Source organism: Uloborus diversus, chromosome 2, assembly GCF_026930045.1.
Source record: "Uloborus diversus isolate 005 chromosome 2, Udiv.v.3.1, whole genome shotgun sequence".
Classification (NCBI taxonomy): Eukaryota; Metazoa; Arthropoda; class Arachnida; order Araneae; family Uloboridae; genus Uloborus; species Uloborus diversus.
This window is the reverse complement of record NC_072732.1, coordinates 161,424,309-161,448,137: the sequence shown is the minus strand read 5'-3', so window position 1 is coordinate 161,448,137 and position 23,829 is coordinate 161,424,309. Positions and strand designations below refer to the sequence as shown.

General features: G+C 33.6%; 1 protein-coding gene across 1 annotated transcript in view; it reads right to left on the bottom strand.

The window, feature by feature from the left end:
• The window catches only part of LOC129216635 (teneurin-m-like), a 210,043-nt gene that overhangs the window by 82,955 nt on the left and 103,259 nt on the right, over positions 1 to 23,829 (bottom strand). Inside the window, exons 15-20 of the mRNA XM_054850851.1 lie at positions 23,199 to 23,487; positions 15,731 to 15,998; positions 9,577 to 9,717; positions 5,684 to 5,933; positions 4,572 to 4,807; positions 413 to 567 (exon numbers count right to left, since the gene is read on the bottom strand). Of these exons, the coding sequence (XP_054706826.1) occupies positions 413 to 567; positions 4,572 to 4,807; positions 5,684 to 5,933; positions 9,577 to 9,717; positions 15,731 to 15,998; positions 23,199 to 23,487 (1,339 nt within the window). The remainder of the gene's footprint in view (positions 1 to 412; positions 568 to 4,571; positions 4,808 to 5,683; positions 5,934 to 9,576; positions 9,718 to 15,730; positions 15,999 to 23,198; positions 23,488 to 23,829) is intronic.

Genomic DNA, 23,829 nt, shown 5'->3' with positions numbered 1-23,829 from the left:
TGTTTTCATAAACTTAGTGAGTTTCCTAATCTTTTACCAACCTATGGGAATGTTGGAAGTATCACTTGAATTTTTTTTGGTATTTATCGGATGCGTAATTGAAGAAAATCTGTTAGGAATTGAGAATTGCTAACCAGTAATTTTTTGTTTAACCGATATCAATAATTAAGCGAGATAGCGTCATATTTTTAAGACAATATTTAGTTGATAATTGTACATGCAATTATTTAATGCAGCTTGAGATTAGTTATTATTTTAGAGATAGAACGTTACTTTCATTTCAATTATCTCTGTCATAAAATCAATTAAAGCAGGTGTTGTTTTGTAATTCAGGTCATATTAATACATCACTAGTCAAAAAAGTTTGATTATTTCCTTATACTTAGTGAAAAACAGCTTTTGCTTTCCTTACCTGCGCTAGACTAAGTGTTGCGTAACATGGTATTGGTCTCCAACTTTTATGGAAGTAATCTCCAATCAACGTATGAATGATGCCATGAGTATCAACGAAACGGACATTTGTTCCATCAGCAATGTATAGCTCACCGTTTTTCGTTATTGCAATCCCTGAAAAAAATGAGGAAATAACAACATGATCAATGTCAGGAATGACTTGTCTGAAATACAAGTATGCTGATTGAATAAATTAGGCGATCAAAAAAGTTAGAAATTAAAACTGCATACACATGTTTCACGCAACCAAAGTAACGTCGGACACCATTTGGACGACAAGTTTTGACTGGATGTCTGATTATTTCTTTGTACTTAGTGAAAAACAACTTTTGCTTTCCTTACCTGCGCTAGACTAAGTGTGGTGCCTAAGCTAATGTTGCCAGCGTCTGATCACGGATTGCATGGAAAGGTTTCATGGTTTGCAAGAAAGATTGCATGGAATCCGTTAATGGACGAATCCGTTAGTTTTTAGGGATTTCAGCATTTGCAGATGTATGTTAGCCTCTAAATTAAGCAGAGTCTCATTCAAATCAACGGAGCACGTGCATCAAAATGTTACTTTTCCCTCTCATTCAGATGGACTCGACTTAACCATGTGTCTTAATTGGACGTTTGCCGATTCCATACAAACCGTGGTTGGACAGTACCTCGTATAACCGTTCGGTTAGCCGTGGAAGGTTAAAATTTCTTATGTAGGAGCTGTACAACATTAACCTCTGTACTTCATTTTTTGGTTGAAATCATCTGGCCAATCTTGATGTATGAACGCACTTATGAAGTAACGTATCTTTTTATTCGCATAGCTCAAAAACGGTCAGTCGCCGAGGGGTAGCATTTTTGATGTCTATCTGTACAGTGCAATTTTTGTTTGAAATATGTTTCAAACTAGGTTCTTTTTACTCATTTTTGTAGAACTGAGGGTTAATTCAATGCACTTTTTCGTATCAATATAATTTCTTCAAAGCAGTTCTCAATAATCCAGTAAGTGAATATTTCACGTTATTTGGCGAGTGTTGATGACATAGACTTTCCGATCCCCTTTTATTACTTGCAGTAAATGATCGCGAAAATTTTCGGCTTCCAATTTAGTATTCGGATACAGAAATCATAATTTAGACGTTAAAAATATTGATTATTCAACAGGCCTTTAAGAAAGTAATGCAATGTTTACATCCAATTTTAAAAAGAGTTAAAAATTTACATTTCTGCGCGAATTACAAATGTTTTCTTCGAAGTAAAGGTATATTAGTGTTTCAGGCAGTGTTTATTAGTTTACAATTATGAAGTCTAACCAATGAAGGCATATCAAAATAAATAAATAATTAAGAAAACAACTAAAATTTTTCTGCTGAATCATCAAATTTCAACTGAATAAAGATAAATACTTAATATCCATACAGTTTCATGAAATTTAATTTTTATGACTTTAAATTCATGTTTAAAACACTCCGGACTTTTAAAACACTTCATAAAACAGTGATGTATGTTTTTGATCAACTTTTCTTCCCTGAAGCAAATTTAAGAGGACTAAACTTGCATTCGCTTGAAATATTATTGTGTTTAAATTTATGCTTTGTTTCAAGTATTTATAAGGAAAGTTAATTAAAACAACATTCACCACTTCACATAACTTTTGGATTTGCTTGAGTATTGATGCTTTTTAAATCATAAATATTAAGTTCTAAAACACTGTTAGCATTTCGTGTATATCTTAACACTAAATCACACTTTAAACTTTCATGATAAACTATACTTTAATCATTTTAAAATTCGCTTATCTAAAGAGAAATAACCGTTTTACATCTGCATTTACATAATGAAAATGCTAATAGAACCTGAATAATCGTAAAATGTTTATCTCATCACAGCATTCATTAAAAAGTGCCACTGAATAGTTCAGAGATTTATTTAAAGTACTGGGGAAAATCATGCAACTACAGTATGAATATAATATTACGGACGATGAAATAAAATGTACTTATAGCATATAAAAGCATTAAATCATGCGCCTTCCATTACGTTTGGGTTATAACGCTTATTTTAAAATGTTTAATTTTCTTGCACGCAATAAAAGGGGAAAAGTCAATGAAAGTGAAGGAAACATTGCATTCGCGAAATTTTCAGAGTCAAAATTCAACTCGAATTTCCAATTATGTTTGAATAAACTGTGGCTAAATTTGTCGTCACATCTGTACGTATGTACGTAACTGAAATATAAATTTTTACCTACTCCAAGTCTACACTAACAAGTTTTGTCATGAAGGATGTTGTAAACAGATATAAAAATTAAATTCAACTACAGTGTACATTACAGATACGCTGCTGCGAAATGCGCTTTTTAGAGCTTAATAACTGAAACTTCGTTTCAATTATTTGAAGAGTTAAGAATCCTCTTATTTAAGAAAATTTGCTTTTAAGGTTATAAAATAAAATAGCAGTGTACTTCTTTGATATGCATAAATGCAGTACAGGGCCGTTCCATGTGGTAAAACGGGATATTTTTCAGAATATTTTGTTTTATAAAATAAAACAAGCTTGGAATTTTACTTTTGATAACAACAGTAAGGATTTGTCATAAGAATTCCGTAGCACATTAAACTTATTGTTTGTGAATAAAATAATTGATGAATACGCAGTAAAATGCCGGTGATGGAACGGGACTCATTTGGGTCCCGTTCCGGGGTTCACGGAACGGATATTTTATTGCATGTCGTTCAAATTATTATTTTTAACTATCTAACTTTAGATGTTTTACATAGTTCTTATGACAAATCTTTACTGTTGCTATCAAAAATAAAATTTTTAGATTGCATTAATTGTATTTATGAAACAAAATCTTGTGACAAAACTACTCAAAATGTCCCGTTACGTCATATGAAATGGACCCACTCAATGCTATACTAACAGCCCGAATATATAACTAGACTAATTCCCAAATATATACAGGTTTGCTCTCCAGTAGGTTAGTAGCACAAGAGCCTCATCGGGCTAATTTTTTTTCGATACATTTCTCGACATATAGCTGCACTCCAGAAAAATTGCTAATGGTTGATGTCCCTCATTTTCTTGTTGAAGAAAATAAAGTTAGCCATAAGGGAAGCTAACGGAGATACGACTACATTCTAAACACCGACTAGATGGAAAGGCAAACAGGCAGAAATGAACACATCTATAGTTTTCAGGGATATCAGCTTTTACAGATGGATGTTAGCCTCTAAATTAAGCAGGGTCACATTCAAGCTGAGCACAAGAGCCTCTTCAGGACAATTTTCTTTCGAGACATTTCTCGACGTACAACTGTACTCCAGAGGAATGTCGAATTGTTGATGTCCCTCATTTGCTTATTGAAGAAAATGAAGTTAGCCATCAGGGAAGGTAAGGGAGATACTACAGCCTAAACACCGATTAGATGGAAAGGCAAACATCTGGTTTACAGGTGGAAATGGACGAATTTATTAGTTTTCAGGGATGTCAGCTTTAGCAGATGTACAGGTATGTTAGCCACTAAATTAAGCAGTCACGTTCAAATAACAGGAACATCGAAGAGTAGGAAAGAAAATGGAGGGATCAAGCCCAGTCATTGGCTTAGCAAAAGCTGACCCAAAGACACCAAGTCACGTGACTCAGCTACGACGAATGGTTGCCACATTTTGCATGAAACAAGCGAAAGAAACCTGATTTCTTCCAATGCTTGCTTTAAAGCCCATCAAGTGACTTGGGATCTTTGTTTTACAAAGGAAAGTCTTCTTTTCCTCCATTTTATCTCTTCTCAATGAGGAACACGCGCATAAAATTTTTACTTTCCACTTCATTCAGATAAACTCGTCTGAACTGGAAGTTAGCCAATGCCATGTAATCCGTGGGCAGGCTGTATGTGTCACTAAATCACATCAAATCTGTTTCTAAAAGTTCACACAATGATCAGACTGTTCTTTCCTGTAAATGATAATCCGCATCCAATAATTTAAACAGTGTTATTGAGAACCCATCCCCCATTTCGTTTTTGGAGACAAATTTTGCAACCGAAAAAGCCATGGTATGGTCATTAGTATGTTTATTCAAAAGTTAAAGAGATTAATGAGCTAACTCACATTTCAGACTTCCGTTGTTATTCTTACCTTTTGGATACGCAAGCCGGGAATCTTTAGCATGCCTTCCATCTCCACATTGGTCTTTGTCTCTTGGCAAACATTTTTCTCCATTTCCGACCACAGCTTCGGTGTTATTTTTGGGGTTGGCCGAATCAAGCATGGAAAGTGTGCGTAGAATTTGATGCTGCTCCGGATCGGACACGTAGAGAAGGCCGTCAACTGGACCCACGGTTAAATGATAGCTGTACGACACTTGTGCTGGACTGCAACAAGAAATAAAGCAATTCCATGTCAAAAACGTAGTATTCATTGACGGATAAGTAAAATGAGATATAACAGCGTTTTATCGCACAAAATGGCAGATTACTGTATACTCATATTTCAGCGTAACAAGAAATGCCTTTTTCAAATCAAAAGAAGTTAGCTTATATATGAAAAGATATCAGACAAAATCCCTTTTGTCGGATGTCTTTTCATCTATAAGACGTACGTTACGTAGACGAACTAAATCCTCTTAAGACGAACGTTAAGCAGACTACTAGTTCTTTCACTCTCGTGCGCTGCATGTTAATGGTCCTTGTAGTACGACTACTTGAAAGAATTTATGTCTATGAGTATAAAGACATTACTAAACGGAGAATTTTTCCTCCTATACAAACAACAAGGTAGTTTGAAACACTGGTAGTTAATTTGACTCGCGTAGCAAGAGTTTTAATTTCGAGAATAAATTCCAATAGTTTGATTTCTTCAGTGATATCGAAGAATTATTAAAAAATTAACTCATACGTAAAACAATTTATGAGTCAATTTCTTCAGATTCTGCCAGTAACACAACATCAATAGAATATTAACGCTCATATTCTAGGATTAATTACCAGGCATTTGAGCCACCGATTGCAGCTTTTTTCACCCAGTAACGGCCATGTTCACCAGACGATTCCAGCCTTCCTCAAATATCCGGTTAAAGTTTTCAGAAAACACCAAACAGCAGTTGGCGTTTTTGGCGGAGGATCTATAGTTGGCTGGTGAATAAGGCAGTTAGAAGGCTTCAATTGACATTTCGAGAATTGACAAAGGTTCAAGCCGGCTGGTGAATACGGTTGTGTATCAATAAAAAAAAAATAAAATAAAATTTCTACCTTAACTCAACTATGGTTGACACAAGTCCATCTGTTGTAATTTTTCGTATAAGGTTGAAATCGCCAACGTAAATAGTTCCGTCCGGTCCACTTGCCAAAGCCACAGGTGCCAAAAGTCTTTGGGTTTTAGCTTCTCCGTTGCATCTTTGGCACTGAAGAGGTCTTTGTTGTCCGTCACCCATTTTGGTTAACAAAAGTTTTGGCTTGTTCTTCAGGTATATGTTGTTGCCATCACCTTTCTGGAGAATGCCTTGAAGGGGAAAACCATCTTAGAAAATCGTGTACACTAAGTTTATACGCATTTAAGAAGAAAAATATATTTTAAGAAATGAAATTAATTGAAACTTTTAACCAAATTTTGAGTAGATTGTATGATTTCATCTTAAAGTTCTACAATTTTTGAGCCAGCGTTTGTTCAGTAGTACATTTGAAGCAATGTGACATGTTTTTCACTTAATAATGACATTATGTACCCAGACTTTGCTTGTTGGTATGAAAATAAGTTCCTTTTCCATGTGTAGTGTAAACTCAAAGCTAAATGTGAATTATTTTTATTTATATGTTTTCCCCCAATTTGAAGAAATATTCAATGGTTTCAGAAACAAAATACTCAAGTAGGTAAATATTTCTGACCATTGCTACGTCGTTAACAGCATATTACTTTCCTACGGCCTAAAGTCAGTTAAGTTAGGAATACTTCTTGCTTTCATATCTCAGTATACTGAGAGTTGGAACTTTCAGTCATCAATCAACAGTCGAGCACAGTCATTATGTACATTTCTCCAAGTTTCTTTTACTATTATTGTTAATGACAGTGGAAAGTAATAATTTCACCAGTTTTCGCTAAAAATAACCAATTTTAAAATTTAGCACGTGTCAGTGAGAGAAAAAAAAAAGGGAAACCGATCGTACATTTTTTTTAAACAATAAGGTTTAAGCATACTTACAACATGTACAGTGCGTTTGATAACTTTTTATTTTCTTGATTAATTAAACGCACTTTCAATACGCTGATATTCAAGGTCATATCTTCTTATTCTCAAAATAATTGTTTTGCCATAAGCCCCTTCCCCGTTGTGTTTCTTACTGAAACGGCATATTCTACTATTATGATAAAAGTGGCTAAATGAAATTAAATTAGTAACTCTGAGCCTAAAGAAGTTTTTACGTAAGAATTAATTAGATGAGAATATTTTACAATAATCTGAAAAATGACATTTGACTGTACATCGACTGTCATTTGCTAAAATTCAAATAGTACTACTTTTATTATTAGCGAATGTTTCAAAACTTGACAAAAACTGAATAAGAATTTAAACTAAATCTTTAAACCTTTTCGGGGAGGTCATTGAAATTTTTGAAATTTTGCGAAAAAACACTATGAGCAGGTGTAATCGATCATCTATACGTACATTTTAAGATTTAAAAAGATAAAAATATTTTTTTTTTCGAATTGGGTAATGTCCCCATTTGTTGACATCGCCTAGTTAGGGCAAGAAAAAATCTTGTTTATCCAATCAACATGAATTTAACCATTTCACAATAATGTAATTGAACACCCAAGAGAATAAACTGCAGTTTTCAATTTGTTCATGAACAGCGGTGTAGACCTAAATGTTGCACATCATTTAGCCTACATCATGTTACCTACATAATGGATTTTGTACTATATTTAAGGTTTCAGCAAACAAGAAATATTACACTATTGCGCGACTTTAGGAGCAAAGAGAAGACATAAAGTCATTTATGTTGTGGCCATCAATATACATCGATAGATTGCTGTTCGGTGCGAGCTGTTTAAATTACAGCCCACTAAATTTATTCAACTCTAAATACCTCAGTTCGAAAATGAGTGACCAGTGCATTAACTCAAACATAATCGACCTACAGAAGGAATTTCGATGTCGTTAATTCCGTGAATTGCGAAATGTGCAGAACAGTTGGAATGGCTCGAACTTTGGCATTGATTCCTAATACAATCTATTCCTGGAATGCTGCAGTTAGTAGTTGCTTTTGGGCCACGGTAATAGTAAGAGTGCCAATGCTCCAAATTAAATGGGAGAAATGCGTGGCAAGCTTTTAAGAGCGGAGCTGAAGTTGGTTTAAGTGGTATTAACTTGTGTCTTGATATCGTTTGTTAAATGCAAAGAAGGAACTATCAAATATTTTGAAATGTGTCAGTTTAATAGGAACATTAATTTTATGGTTTCAGAGCATGTATACCTTTAAAGTTAATTCTTTATATTTTCATTTTGTAAAATAGATGGAATGCATATTTAATTAGTAACGCCTGTTTGCGGCAATGATAATCTGAATTTTATGAGGATTTTTTTTTTTTTGCCCAAGAGAATAAAGTCTCAGAAAAACGATTTGGCATAGTACCGTATATCGCAAAGTTCCTGCGTTAATTTGCATATTTTTTTAAAAAATAATACATGCTCGGAAAAAAAAAATTGCAAGTTTCATGCGTTTTGAGGCTTAGGACCACTTAATAAGAATTTGATTTTAATTTATGGTCTAGAAAATGAAATTTTCTATCCGCAATGACAGTCATCATTGAACGTCAGTAGTATGTACGAAAAGGTTTCCAAACATTTTGAGGCATCGAATTTTACTTCCACCATCGACCCCTTTTCATAAATCCATATAAATCCCTTAAAAATCTTCTTTTTCTGCCATTTTTAATGGAGAATTAGGAAAAATGTTATAGCCATCTTGTATTCAGTTAAGCAATGCAGGGAAAACTTCCAAGCTGAAAGCAGCAAAATCTGCTTTATCATCAAAAACTTCAAATTTTAAAAGTGAAACTTATTTCAGGAAGTACAAAGAATCTACTAGAGATGTTTAAGCTATCCAAGTTAAAGTCTATTCGCAATTCTAGAGCTTGGATTTTCCACCTTGCAGTAACTTAAGAAATTAGCCGAAAAGGTCAAATATTTCAAATTTGAGCGGACGAGGCAGACATCTCATTGGGCAGATCATATTCTACGTGGTCTTGGTTTTACCTTTTTCAGTCGCCATAAGCCAGAGACTGCAGCGTATTCTGTAGTTTATTTGAATTGAGGATAAGAAAACTTCCGTATTTTCAGGCATAAGGGCAGAGGCGTTTATTAAAGAAAATAAGTTTTAAATTGCTAATGCGGTGGGTACAAAGGATTCGGCACATACGATGCTTTTGCCTTGAAAAAAAGCTTGGAGAAAATAAACTGTTTAGAAAAAGGAAAACAATATTTAATGAACAAATTTCAAAAAGGATCCGAAATGACACACAAATGATCAGAATGAACAGTTTTTAATCTTTTGTACGGAAACGTTTGTTTTTGGAATCCCGAGTTTTGAAAGGGGTTAGTTTCCGTAATTCGTTTTTTCTGTTAACTGTAGCTTTTAATCTGAAGTAATAACAATAAAATTTTCCTTTTTAATTTATCTTAGCTTTATTTCAGGTTATTTTTTTAATGTACGTATTTCCGAGCAATCAAATGTGCAAAAAATTGACGCATATGCAGAATTCGGGGTTCTCGCGTTTTTCTCTGTCGGGTTTTTACTGTTATTAAAATCTTTAATTAATGGACAGACAATATAAAATATTGCCAGAATGCGTCGATATTTGTTTCTTTCATGTTAAGTTAATAGCATTGAACTAAAATAGTGAAAATGTCCTAGAGGAAAACAAAGAAGGGAAAAAAAAGAAAGAAAAAAGTGTATGAGATACTATCAGGTACGTCTCAGTTTTAAATAATAGGTTTTATGAAAATCATTGTTTCTTGCACTAATGCCCGAGATTTGTTAAGGGACTCTAAATTACATTGTTTATTTTTATAGTATTTATAACAATATCCTAGCGTTAGCATTAAGTGAAAATTTTTTTTCATTAAAATGCAAACCCCCCATACCTTCGTGAAAATTGTATTTGTGATGAATATCCAAGTTCCAGCCTCCGATGTCTGAAACGCTCATATCATGTCCACTCACTTGGGTAGTCTGAACTTCCCAGATGATCTTTGAGCAAGAGTTGTATTCGTATCCCACATAAACTAGGAGAGAAAAAAAAACACAATTTAACTTTGACAAATACATCTGAGAATATAGATCGAAGATGTAATAACGTAATAATGGTAATAAGTACTAATAATAAAGCTGAAAGTCTCTCTGTCTGTCAAGATCTCTGTGACGCGCATAGCGCCTAGATCGTTCGGCCGATTTTCATGAAATTTGGCGCAGAATTAGTTTTTAGCATGGGGGTGTGCACCTCAAAGCGAATTTTCGAAAATTCGATTTTGTTCTTTCTCTATTCCAATTTTAAGAACATTTTCCCGAGCAAAATTATCATAAGATGGATGAGTAAATTGCCAGGTTATCATGACGTGGAACCGTAACATGGGCAAGCCAATTGGCGAGAGATTCATCATACATTATATGTAAATATACATGCGAACCAAAAGACTTTTTAATTTTCTACTACGGACAAAGCCGTACGGTTGCCACTAGTAAGTACTAAAGTGATGCGCGTAAGCAATGGCAAGATATCGAGGAGTTCAATAATTGAATCGTTTATTTCAAAAACCAGTCAAGTGACAAAATTGCTAATTTTAGCAAAACATCTTTATCATCATATTAAATTATTCAATGATGATTACAACATTGTTTATCGAAAGAAAGAAATCTAAATGTGTATCCCTTTTAGTTTAAAACATTGTAATAAAAGAAAAATTTTAATACGAAGGCACAACTGCGTTTTCTAAATTTTAGATTTTGTCGTTTGACAGGTTTTTGAAATAAAGGGTTCAATTATCCTCTTTGTTTTCTTCAGAAATAAAAAAAAATAAGCCAGATTTAATCATCAAGGGTATCAATTGATAATGCAATTTATATTATGATTTTTACTCATCTGATTGTTTGAGGAAGTGTTGAAATAATTTTATATCAAAAATCAATTCAAAAAAGAAAAAGTTTTATTGAAATATACTGAACGAAATAATTTAATTTAAACCACACGAAGGTCAGTATAGCACAACTAAGAACATATTAACTTTTAACTGTCAAAACATCACTGAATCCAACGTTTTATACTTGTGCCCCTCTTTTTTAATATAAAGAAATTTTATTTGCCTCCTTCAATTTCTATAAGGACGGAACTTCACGAATGCTGCCCTAAAGTTGCTATTTATTTAATGAGTTAGAAAAACAGTACCATATTTTATGCAAAATAGCTCTAATGCACAATAGCATATTTACTTATTATCTTAATGCAACATGAGTATTGATAATTTTACTACCGTTAGTTCCTCATACAAAATATCTCAAACCGTGGTTCATAGAAAAGGTATCGATGTTCATAGTGTAGCGCTCAAACCCGAATGACATAGCAACGACGTTCTGCCGATTCTCATTTCTTAACACTAGTTTGATTTTGTGTGTGTGTGTGTGTGTGTATTATAAATTATCTTCTGGTAACAGCTCCATGCCCCGTTAAAATTATTTTATGCATCCCCAGGAAGACATGTCTTGAGGAATGGAAACCGCTGCTTAAGAACTATAAATCACATTTTTTATATCTGCAGTGGCATTTCGTATCCAAAATTATTTATTCAAATTTTTGTGTAAAAATGTATTTACATTCCTACAATTATGCAACAGAAACTTATTTACATTCTGCTTGACATATACTGCGTGTTCACACTTAGCCTGCAAGACCTCTATTTTCGCAACGGTTAATCCTAGATCATATTTCCAATGGCAAAAATGGTCAAAATAAGGTTAAGAGTTAAGATATTAAAATATTGAAAGTAAGAAAATTGGAGAAAAAAAAAAGAAATTAACTTTTCATACGGGCCCTAGGTCATCTAACTGACAATTAGGGAAAAAATCTTCATTGAAAAATTACTCCAACACAAAAAATTTGAAACATTCGCGGTCAAAACTCAAATAGATATTGGAGGTTAAAATTTTAAGGACCGCGCAGCAGATGAGATTGGTACTTATCGCCCTTTCAGAAGAATGACAGGTTGTCGAAGTAAAAAAACAAAACAAAATATGCATAATTTTCATTGTTATTGAAAAATCAATGGAAATGTTATGCTATATAAGTAAAAACACACCACAAAAGCTTGAACAATATGAAGAAACACACACTCTATGCACACGTCTAATTTTAAACCTTCGTTAGCCGCTATATTTCCCCTCTGTTATTGACTGCGAGAGTAAAGCAGGGGAAGGCACAAAACGCTGTGCTTCACATCTCGGTGAATATTAGTTGTACTGATATAAACATTTTTTGTGTAGGAATTATTTTTGAATAGAGATCATTTCCCTAAACATAAATTAGGGGGACCTAGGAATCGTATCAAAAGTTAGATTTCGTATTTATTTTTCGCTTAAAACTTTCAATATCTTAACTCTACACCTTATTTTGATCATTTTTGCAATTGGACGTGTATGTATCTGTAACTAACCGTTGCGAAAATAGACGTTTTGTAGGTTAAACGGTAGCACGCTGTATCCTCCAGCGGTAAATATAACCTCTGCTTAATCCATCCATGCGAAATATACTACGCATCAAGAATATTAATCAATCAGCTAATAACACCACCAGTTTAAAGTAAATGCTTGAACACGGCAACCAACATCGAGCCTCAAAATAAGCAAAACAAATCACTCCCCTAAATTAATTTTGTACATCTATTCGTCGAACTTCATCCTGTCGAATGCTACCATCTAGTCGTTAACCGCATTCATTAATTGTATTGGATTAAGAAAAACCAATAAATATCACTTCTGACAGTCCACGTTACGAAGAAATAATATCCCAATCCAATATATGCACATCACGCTGAAAATATTAACCCTCTTCCCTTAAGAACTTCCAGAAATAAATAGCCAAGGCATCGATTGGCGCTCTTTATGTGAGACAATCATCGGCTAGTGTGCTTTTACCATAATTACACAGTCTGTCTTCAGAACGTCGATTGAAAAGATCCGCCACTGTTCCTTATGCCGGGAGTGTGACACATTATTGACAAATGCGGATGTCTTTTACCTTGCATTTAAGGCGTGTTTATTCGATCCAATTGTCGCTCTGCTGCGCCATTTCCATGAATTTGCTATCAATTTGTCTCTTTTCACTTAACCAAATGGGCACAGCGAATATGTATTTTTAATGCAGTTAATTCTTTTCTGGTGTGGCGTGGAGAGAAAAAGTTTCCGCGATGTTACTTCCTTTGTTGTTTATGCGAAGATGAGATGGGGATTGTTTATTGATAGAATTTTCTGAAGATGAGTTTGAAGATGCTTTTGTTGATACGAATTATATTCGTGCGTTATTAGATATTTTTGTGCCATAATTTCTAAAGCAATCAATTATCTAATTGTTGTTTTGATGTTTCGTGTTTGATTAATCATATTGCATTGAATATTTTTTACTATAAAAATCTTTTAAACAAAAAAATAGACTTTTTCTCCTAAACAGCACTGACAGTGATTAATTGCTAAACTATTCAAGACGAATTTAGTTACGTAAACATTTTTTGAGCTTTGTGACTGAAGTTATCACAGAAAACTGATTTAAAAGAAGTTAATCAACATATGAAAAAACTAGTCTAGAATTTAGTTAAAACAAACCTTTTGGAGACTGTTAAATTAAAATGCTAATTTTTTTTCCAACTTTTTTTGCATCAAAAGAAAGTATCTTTCAGTAGCATATTGCAAATGTGAAACAAAAAATATCACACATGTTTCCAATAAAAAATGATCAAATTCATTTTGAACTTTTAGATTGACTTCTAACATTGATGTTGCAATAACTATTGAGAACTTCATAGTAAAAAGTAATTTTATTTTTCTTTAAAGATCGGTTGTAACATAGAAAAATCAAGGCAAAGTTTTGAAAGTTTTATTTTGGAAATAAAAAATGTTTTTAATCATTATTTTTTAAAAAGTTTTTGAAATTTAACTGTAATATTTGTCTATGAATTTTTTTTTTTTTTGAAGCAATTGTTATTAGAATACGTTATAACCATGCATTACCCAAGGGTTTATAAATTCAAAAATATTCCTACATTTAAAATAAATAACTTATTACTCCTTTTTTTAAATTAAAAAACTGATACGATTTAAAACTAGTGAAGGTATTCTGTTTCAGTTTTTTCGGTGCATAGCACTTTCTGATTTCTGTCTCCTATTCACTGCTTTGATTGAAAGCTAAAATCTTCACTTTCATTAATTTAGTTTTTTGAAACATTGTTTTTCATTAATGATTTTTAAATCATGAAATTTCATGAAACGCAAGACAAACTTTTTTAGAAAGTCTAGCTTTGTACAACAAAAATAAGCAATGAAAGCAGCATTATTCAAGCCCAAAATTGTATACACATACGGGTTTAGAACTTGCAAAGGGAGTTTTCCTTTTATTGAAACAACATCGTTCCCCTCCTTCCCCCCCGAAAAAAAAACATGTGCTTAGCCTTTAGTTACTTTTTGTTTTGATAACGTTGTCAACATTAACAAGAAGAATGAAGCATAAGACGAAATAAAAGACAGCATAAAAATAAACCAACCACCAATTCTTTTTAAAAATGCACATAAAATAATATTAACTCATAAGCAAAAAGCCGAAAAAATAAAGAAAGAAATTTGTGTTCGCATGAGGTCTTATCTATTGGTATGTGTTCTCAGTTATATATGAAACAAATTACTTTGATTTCCTATTCAATGGAGCTTATGTTTCTAAAAATACTAAAGACCAATAATTTTACTGCTACATGTTCAGTAATTGCAAAAGATAAGAGACAAGCCATTCCATGGGATTAACAGAACCTCATTGAACAAGTATGTAAGGAGTTAGTTTTACAGACCTCAATTTTTCAAGAATAATTGACTACTGCTCCTTTTTTTATGTTTCTAGGTAAAAAAAAATCAAGAATTTCTTTTTTAGAGCTAAACGAAAGAGAAAAATGGAGTATTTAATTAAGTTTTTTATATTATGTTAAAAAAATGCGTAATATTATTTAAAAGTTTTTTTGTGTCTAGTTTATGCTATTTCTTTAATAGTTTGAAACTAATAAAGAAGAAAAAATAGCGAAAGGTAAAATCAAATATGCATTTTTTAAGACTTAGTGCTTTAGGGGCTAAATTTTATATAGTTTATAGAAAGGTAGCTTTTTGTTGAAAAATTTTCAGAAATTATAAAGAAGTTTTCACTCGAAGTTCACATCGTTCAGATACATCGGATCAATGCCGAAGAAATACGTTACTGTTTCATTGTAAAAATACCGTCTTTTCACATTTATACAGGCACAGTAGAATTCCCAGTGGTCCAAACTTCTATTGTCCGAACTTTGATTATCTGAATTGCTTTCAGAATTGCGATTCCCAAAATAATGATTCTGTCTACATGCTATTCCCTCCACGAAGATAGTCTAACGGTTTACTTTTACAGAGATATTCAGCAATAAATGACTTTCGTTTAAAGCACAATGTGTACATGCTGTACTAATGTACAGCAGCAACACTTCCATTTGTAAAGTAAGCTTTACAAATATAAGTGTTGCCTTTTTATTTGAATAACTAAAAGCTATCTTTCTTAATGTATAACTTTAAAACTATATTTTTGAAAGTTACTCAGCATTACTGAAATAGTGTCATTCCACGAAAAAGTCCCGCACGTGACGGTTCATATATTTCATTAAAAAGTAATAATTTTAAAGGGTAATGACGAATTGTTTTGCTTAGGGAAATCACACATAAGTTTGCAATTTATTAATATGTTCATTAATATTTTAAAGTATCTTTTTAATGAAATATATGAGGCGTCACGTGCAGAACAAAATGACCTTTTTCCGTGGAATGATCCAATAACACTTTCTGGTATAGAATTTGTTCAGTAACTGCACCATGTGATTTCATTATAAGATGTATAAGACCATGGGCCCTACTAACTGATCATACATTAAAATAAAAAATGTCAATAATATTAAAATAATTGAAACCGGTTCAATGTGCCCCACGATCCAAAGTCCCGTCGCTCCTACTTATAGGGGAAAAACTATTTACCTGTGGCTGTGGCAACACCGTAAACCTTCTGTCTGTAGACATTCCTCCGATTCCAAGCGTACGTATACTTTACAGCTGGGTCCGCTTCAAACTGTTTTTCAAAAAGTATACCTTCAATCGCTATTCTCAAATGAATTAATTTTAGGTCTTTTGGAACAGTATCTGGAGTCAGTTGAAGCTGGATCGTGGAGAGATAGCCTCCAGCTCGACTGCTGTGATATACAAGATGTAAATCCGTCCCTGGAATTGGCAAGCTCTCTTGTATGACCTAAAAAATTTTGATTAAAAATTTCATTAATTTACAGTTTAAAAAATTATTTTACGAAATTAGGCTTTCGCAAATTAAAAAAAAAGAGGCTTTAACAACTCATATGAATTAGCATTAATGGAACTGAAATCCACTCCAATTTTTCTAGTTAAAACCTACCAATTCCTTCGTATTCCTTGTTTTCTTGTTCATAAGGTAGTTTCTATAGTTTACAGTTTATAAAATGTTGAAACTAAAAGCTGAGTTTGATAAATGTACTTTCATTTACATCTATCACTTGTTTTGAAATGTTGTGTCTACTTTGATTATTTATAAACGGCTACGTATAGGTCCTTCACCATTAGCAGATTTAGTGCTTCCCTCCTTTTCACATATTCTTTTATGTAGCACCAACATCGGTGCACAGGCAGTACAATCAGAAAATTTTTAGTTTCCCACCAGATGGAGACACCTGATGCTTGCATAAAGCAATCGGTTGCAGCAGGTCGGTCAATTTGATGACGTCAGTGGTTGGTGTGGTGAGGATATTTTCCTTAGATTTCATCTTCCGGTAGCTCTATTAGAACGTGCCTGGTGAGCCACTCGTGATTGGTTAGGCACCGGTTACTCTATTCAAACATACCAGTATAAATGCAAAACTGTTTTGGAAATTTAGTTTTGCCATTTGCCGTGAGGAGTAAAACGAATACGCAAGGGCTCATTTACATGTTTTACAGTCGTAAACATGATCCTGTTCACAGTCGTAAAATATGATCGCAGGAGGGGCCGCGGTAGCCCGATCGGTAGAGTGTCGGATTCGGGGCCGGAGGGTCCTGGGTTCGAACCTCGAAGGTCGAAGACCCACCGTCGTCATTAAAGGGGACTGGGCGACGTTAAATATGCTCGTGGTCTCAATGTCCTCCAAGTGAAACGATACTTCTGGGGGTGCTAGTACTAGGTAGCTATTAGCTCCTGGACTAGTTCTAAATTCTCATTAACTGTTCGATCCGGTGATGGTGCTGCCATCTATCGGTATATAAAATAATGGAGGCAAGGCACTTAGTATGCAGTCCTCGACATAAATACAGTTGTAGTCAGTTGTGACTCTAAATAAGAAATAAGAATGATCGCAGGAAATTTGTTTTGAAAATTTATCAGCTGGTGCAGGGTTCAAACCCACGACCTTGGGCACTCAAGGTTAGAATCTAATCAATTTTTGGAATTTGATTCAGAGATTTTCGGAAGAAATCAGTGCAAGTTAAAATTGATGTTGCCGAATCGAATGGCTCGTCTAAAACATGTTTGGTGTTCAACAAGTAAAAATTGACATTCTGTAGTTAACACATTTTGTTAGACGAATAACATAAGTTATTTTCCTGTCTAAAAGAATGAGTTCAGGTAGATGCAGCAAATTTGTGACAGTATTCATGGAAACAAATTGCTTAAGTTATTGCGAAAATGCCTTAACCCCGGCGATTATCGATCACCTCGTTCAATTAACCTTTTCCGTTTTATTTAAAGTGGATAAAGAAGTCAGAAATGGACAAATAATTACGTAAGGTAAACTGAATTAACTCGCAATAGATAAAAGTCATTTTAACATTTGCTTAAAGAAATAAATAAATAAAATTAACCAGATAGAATTACGATCTTTTAGTACACAAAATCATAGATGTCTATGCATGAAAATCAAAATTTATGGGGTTGGTTTGTTCTGCTGCTGGCAGGTAAAGGACAGAAACTGCAGTTATTTCTTTTATTTCCTTTTTTTTTTTGCATTTCTGCCATCTATTCTACGTTAGCTTGATTTAAAAACTTGCGCATTTCGTTTCATTTGAAAAAAAAAAAAAAAAACACCTACACCAACATTTTCTTTTGAATTCAAAATGCGTCTCTTCAAATTTCTCAAAAACTCATTTCTGTATCTTAAAAACTCCACCGATTGGAGCTAGTATCGAACCTGCGCCTTTGAGCGAAAGAGATAAGCGTCAAACCCCTAGATTACCCTGTTAGTTTATTATCACTATAGTAAACTAATTCAATATTTTGTAAAATAGTAATATTTGTAATAAAAAAAGGATTATTTTATTTTTTCATTTCACGGGAGAGTATATTTTTCATTTTAAAATAGTAGGATATGAAAGAAATAAACAAATGACATTTAATTACTCAATTCAGTATAATGAGAACTTAAATGAAAAACGGAAACATCTCAGCCGCTTGAAAATACACTGCTTGACAATTGCTAAGGAACTATTACGTTTTCTGGAATAGTAAAGAGTAGACAATGATTAAACACAGAGAACTAAGTATATAGTTAGTAGGGAGGATGTGCCTTTATTATAAGTACAAAATAGTACAGATATTACTGCATCAATGAAGCAAAAACTTAAAATTAAAAAAAAAAAAAATCCTACTTAGATGATTTTCAAACAATAACAAAAAACTGATCTAGGTCATAATGATGGAGATATGAGTACTTTAGTATGACGTGTGATTACCATGGACACTTATACACATTTTGCATCTGTTTTCCATACTCCCCATTAAACTATCAAGGTGTTCTTGGGGGATATTTTCCCACTCCTCTCTCAAGGCGGATTTGTGTTCTTGTACTGTTCTGGGAGGGATGGTTCTTTGCGCAACACGCCTGCCAAGACCCTCACAGGCATGTTCAATTGGATTTAAGTCGTTAGAGAACGCAGGCCACTACATACGGAGAATGTTTTCACTTTGAAGTGCGTCTGATACTTTAATGCTCCAGTGTGGCAGTGAATTGCTGTCCATAAAGAGAAAGTCTGGACCTACAGCCCCCTAAAAAGACGAACATAATCCAGTGTAACTTCTCTGCAATACCTTTGAGACGTAACGCTTCCTTGTTCAAAAATGTGAAGCGCTGTTCCGCCATTGTGCATAATGCCTGTCCGCACCATCACGCCTGGGCCGTACCGATCACGTTCACGAACAAATTTTTGTGCATAACGTGTTCCACGCTCTCTCTACAGTAGCTGGTGACCAGAACCACTAGTCACACTGAAACGAGATTCGTCAGAGAACATCATTCTAGACCGATTTTGACGATCCCAATTAACATGTTCCTTACAACAACGTAGTCTCTCTCGACGACGGCGTGGTTGAAGTGGGATGCAACGAACGGGCTTCCGTGCATACAATCCAACATTGTTTAATCATCATGAAATAGTTCTTGCAGAAACATGCGCACCGGTAGCGGTTGTAAAATTTGCAGCTATCCCTCCAGGAGTGAATTTTCTGTTCCTTTTTGCCACGTGGCTACATAGCTATCCTCTGAAGGTGTGATGTTTCTACCACGACCCCCGGCATGCTTTTGCAAAGCATTTCCACCTTCAGCGGCCTTCTTTAATCGCGAGATGACATTTTTTGTTACACCCATTTCAGTAGCTGCAATGGTGACACTTTGACCTGCTTCCAGTCGTCCAACTGCTCGTCCACAATCATAGGTTATCAAATGATGTTTAGCTGACATTTTACTCTTGAATATTTCAAGAACCAAACAGAATTTCAGTGAAAAAACTTTTTCAGCATCCAGCACTATTTTTGTTAAACACCAAACAGCGTGAATTTCCGTACAAATCTTGAGTTTGTATGCACTGTTTCTTATGCAGATAACGAGTCTTGATCTACCATGCCATCTGATATTGAATTTATTTCCATTGTTCCTCTGTCTGAGGCACGAATTTGCATAAATCACTTGTTCCTTAGCAATTGTCAAGCAGTGTATTATTTGAATATCATCGTACATTTCCCCAAGAGACACTCTTTCTTCATTATTCTATTATGAAAAGGAAGTCTAAAAAATAAATTCGTCCATCATAAAAATTTATTTGAATATAAATTGACCGGGGAAGGAAAAACAGTTTAGTTTCAATGTGATCCTCTGTAGCAATTTAACAGTCAAATGATAAACTGAGGTAGACCAATATCCAAACTCTATAAATATTCTGAAAAAAGTAAGTGCGCGATTTCAATAATTTTATTTTAAAACGTCAGTTTTTCTTTATTTAAAACGAACTTTAAACTCCGATTCTGGAAAAGTAACTCTATACAGCAGCGTTCAGCGTTTTGTCTATTCATGCGGAGAATAAAAAAGGCCGTCAAAAGAAGATCACGCATTTCTTCAATACTGAATTTATAACTCAAAAAAGTCCCCGAATCATTTGCAATTCACTCGAAATTGTGCCTTCGACTTTTCGAAAGTTTATGGACCTATCTTTAAAAGATTCGACTGTCAGGATCATAGGGTCAACAAATCAAATCTCAAATATCGATCCAGGTCTACGATCTTACACGAACAAGGAAAAAAAAAAGATCCAATCCATGGAAGCATCATCTAAAGTGATGCCTATTTTATGACCGTCTTTTCTTGAGGTTTATGAAACTGGGTCAAACCGGTTTTCTTGGGATGCTGTCCTCCGGATATTTAAGAAGAAAACTGTTGAGCAAGACTTTTATGTTCTTAAGATGCATCAAGTTGTTAAAACATCTGCGATTCATTACTGAGATTTTTCTTCGAGAGTTGACTGTGTTTCCGAAAGAAGATAAAATATTTATAAAGTTCTCCAACTTCTGTATTTCGAACGATGGTTAAGGGCGTAAAAATATGAAGAAATGTAATCGACGAAAATATTTCGATAAATTTCTCTACTAGCTTTGTGTAAACATGAAGGTAATATCGGTTCTGTCACTGCAAAAGCTTTTTCGTACATAAATATTTGAAAATAAATAAACTGTAAGTTACAGAACAAATAAAGCGTTATATCTGGGTTACACACGCTGCATTAATTATTTTAAGCATTAAGGTGTATATATATATATATATATATAGATATATATATATATATATATTGCGGATGAATTACGAAGGCTTATTTATTGCCTATCGAATAAACTAAAATTGTATTTTCGCAGTACATGCGGTAGCTTATTTATTGTAATATTTAAAACCAATATTTTTCATATATGGTTTTACTTAAATTAATTTTATTGTTTTCTAGCACACAAAAAAAAATTTTGAACTTTTGCTTTCCTTTGTTTTTTTTTTAAAGTTATTTTCTTTACGCAAAGTAACGTACCTCATTTTGTAACTGCGTTGGTTTCATTATTTATGATTATTTAAATTTTTATTTTATTTGTAAATTCTTTAAATTATAGTGAGTCAAACCTAGACTTATCAGATTTCTGAAATGTTCAACCGAAACACCGAAAAAAATGACCCCCCCCCTTCCAGCGTCGCTAGTATTCAAAAGGTTACACCCCTGTGGCTGATATTTGGAGTGTTTTATGGAGCAGTTCATTCTCAATGCTATGAATAAATGGTTACTAATTATGATTCTAAAACAGAGGTAGTAATAAATGACATAAGCAGGTAAAATTTTAACATTTCACTTCTTAGATGTAAATATTTACAAGATATTTTAATTAGAAAAAACACTTTGAATCAGGAATGAAAAATGGAACAATATTTAGATGCACTTTTCATTTTACAGGACTTCTTTAGAAAGTTATTTTTTTGGTTTTAATTTGGGAAAAATCCTCACAAGCTAATCTGGTGTTAATTTTTCAAGTCAATCTTACAAATGATAATATAAATATCCTAAATAATCTTCACAGTTAATTATTTTTAACACTTTTCTGCTCATTTACAATCAAATTTATCTTTTTCAGGGACATGAACTGGCTGGGACACAGGAATTTTGCCTAATAATTGGGCCGTCTTGGCAAGCCTAGTCAAACCTAATCTGGCAGCACTGTGAAGACTACGCAGCACGCAGGATTTGATAATAGCATTACGACGCCTCTAGGTTAGGCTAGCCCTAATTAGTCTTAAATGGCTTCAATCAATGTAAAGAAATATTATTTTCGTTTTTTCTTACATTTCGTTTCTACATCGCTCAATATTATTTATAAATTACCTAAAAAAAAAAAAACTGTTTCATATTACACGAAATTCAGTTTCATATTTGCATTAAACTATCATATAATCACGGATTTAATTTTCCTTAGTTACGTTTGTAGTAACACTTAGTCCAAGAAGTCCTTTTTTAGCTGAAACTAATGTGCAGAAGAAAGTATTGGATTTGGGAGAAATCTGACCATTTGATGTGATGTTTTGACCATTTAAATCCGAAACTAGCGTCAAGAATTTGGAGAAAAGCGTATTCATTAGCTGACTGTCTGCTCTGTAGTAATTTTTACAACAGAAAGCACTCCAGGTAGTTATATAGTTCTCTGAGAATTTCTCTGACATCTAACAAGGTTGCCTAGAACTATTGGGTAAGTAAGAAAAAGATTAAAATTGGAAAGTTTTAAATTTAATTCGTGGATTTCTCCGGACATATCTCCACGATCATTCCAGTTTTATTGAGTCGAGTTTTGTCCAAGACAGCAAAAAGGTTTGTGTAAGAAAATAAATGCAAAATAATTGAAGAACAATTGAACGCAACAGTTGGACAAAACAAACAGTAATGCTAATGATGTTTCCAAAAATTGGATCAAGTGACTCTTAAGAATGTTGAGAAAAAAGCGTAATTATTGCCTGACTATTTTACATAAGCTGCTCCGTAGTTACTTTTACAGCAGAAAGCACTCCAGATAGTTATCTAGCTCCGTGAGGGGAGTTTCTCTGACATCTAACACGATTGCCTAGAGTTAGTCAACAAGTAAGAAATAATTTTCTTTTGGAAAGTTGTAAATTTAATTCGTGAAGTTTTTCGGGCATAACTCCTCGATCATTCTAATTTTATTAAGTTGAACATCGTCCGTTGTATTTCAACACTGCGAAAAAATTTATGGAAGGAAACAGCATGAAAAACATTGAAGAACAATTAAACGAAACAATTCGCAACTCCAGAGCTCGAATACGCTACCTTGCGGTAATTAACAATACTAAAGAAAAAGGTAAAACATTCCATTCCACGTGTTTTCATTGGGGTACTATAAACTACAAGTTTCAGACAGTTTATGGTGTAATGTAATTTCAGAAGAACAGAAAAGAAAGCTTCCCACAAACCCGATGAAAAAACTAAATGTCAAAGCAAGTCATAAGTTACGACATTTGTTTGTTTTAACTTTTTCATCCGCCATTAGACTGGCTGCAGCACCCCCTATAGTTTATTTGAGTTGCGAATTGTACAAAACACTAATACTAAAGATGGGATGGATCAAGTGACTCTAAAAACCAACCTGAGATTCTGCTAGTACTGAATTCCTTTCAGGGCAACCTCCTTGGAAGCCATGCTTCCATGTTGCTAACACAACTGGTTTCATGGTGTCGTAGTCGTGGTCAACACAAACTGCTGACTTTGTTTCATCAGTTGCACTTTGTTTCTTCTTTTCGTGAAGTTGAAATATTATTTTATCGACAACTACGATTTCATTCCATGGTACCATGACTGTAATCGTTTGAACTAAAAATGGTTCTCTTTGTAAGTGCAATTTCACGGCACCACCACCATTTACGAGAAGATCAAACCTGTAAAAACAGTTTACAATTATTAGTTTATGCAGAAGTTATAACTGAAGTGTGTGAATAAGCAACATATTTAAGTAAAAATTGAAATAGTGTATGAAATAAAATACATTTGAAATTAATAGTTCGATGGGTTTTACTTGTAGTAAAGAAAAATACGCTTAAAATTATGTAGCAGTGTATTTAAATTTTTAATAATCGTTTCTCATAAAGCTGGATTTCGTCTAGTTTGTCCAAAAATGTACATAAATATCTATTGTTTAAATCAGAACAAAAATGAACAAGTTTTTTTGACACATAAAAACAGGTTTTGAGTGGTATTTTTGTGCAAACTTTAACGAAAAA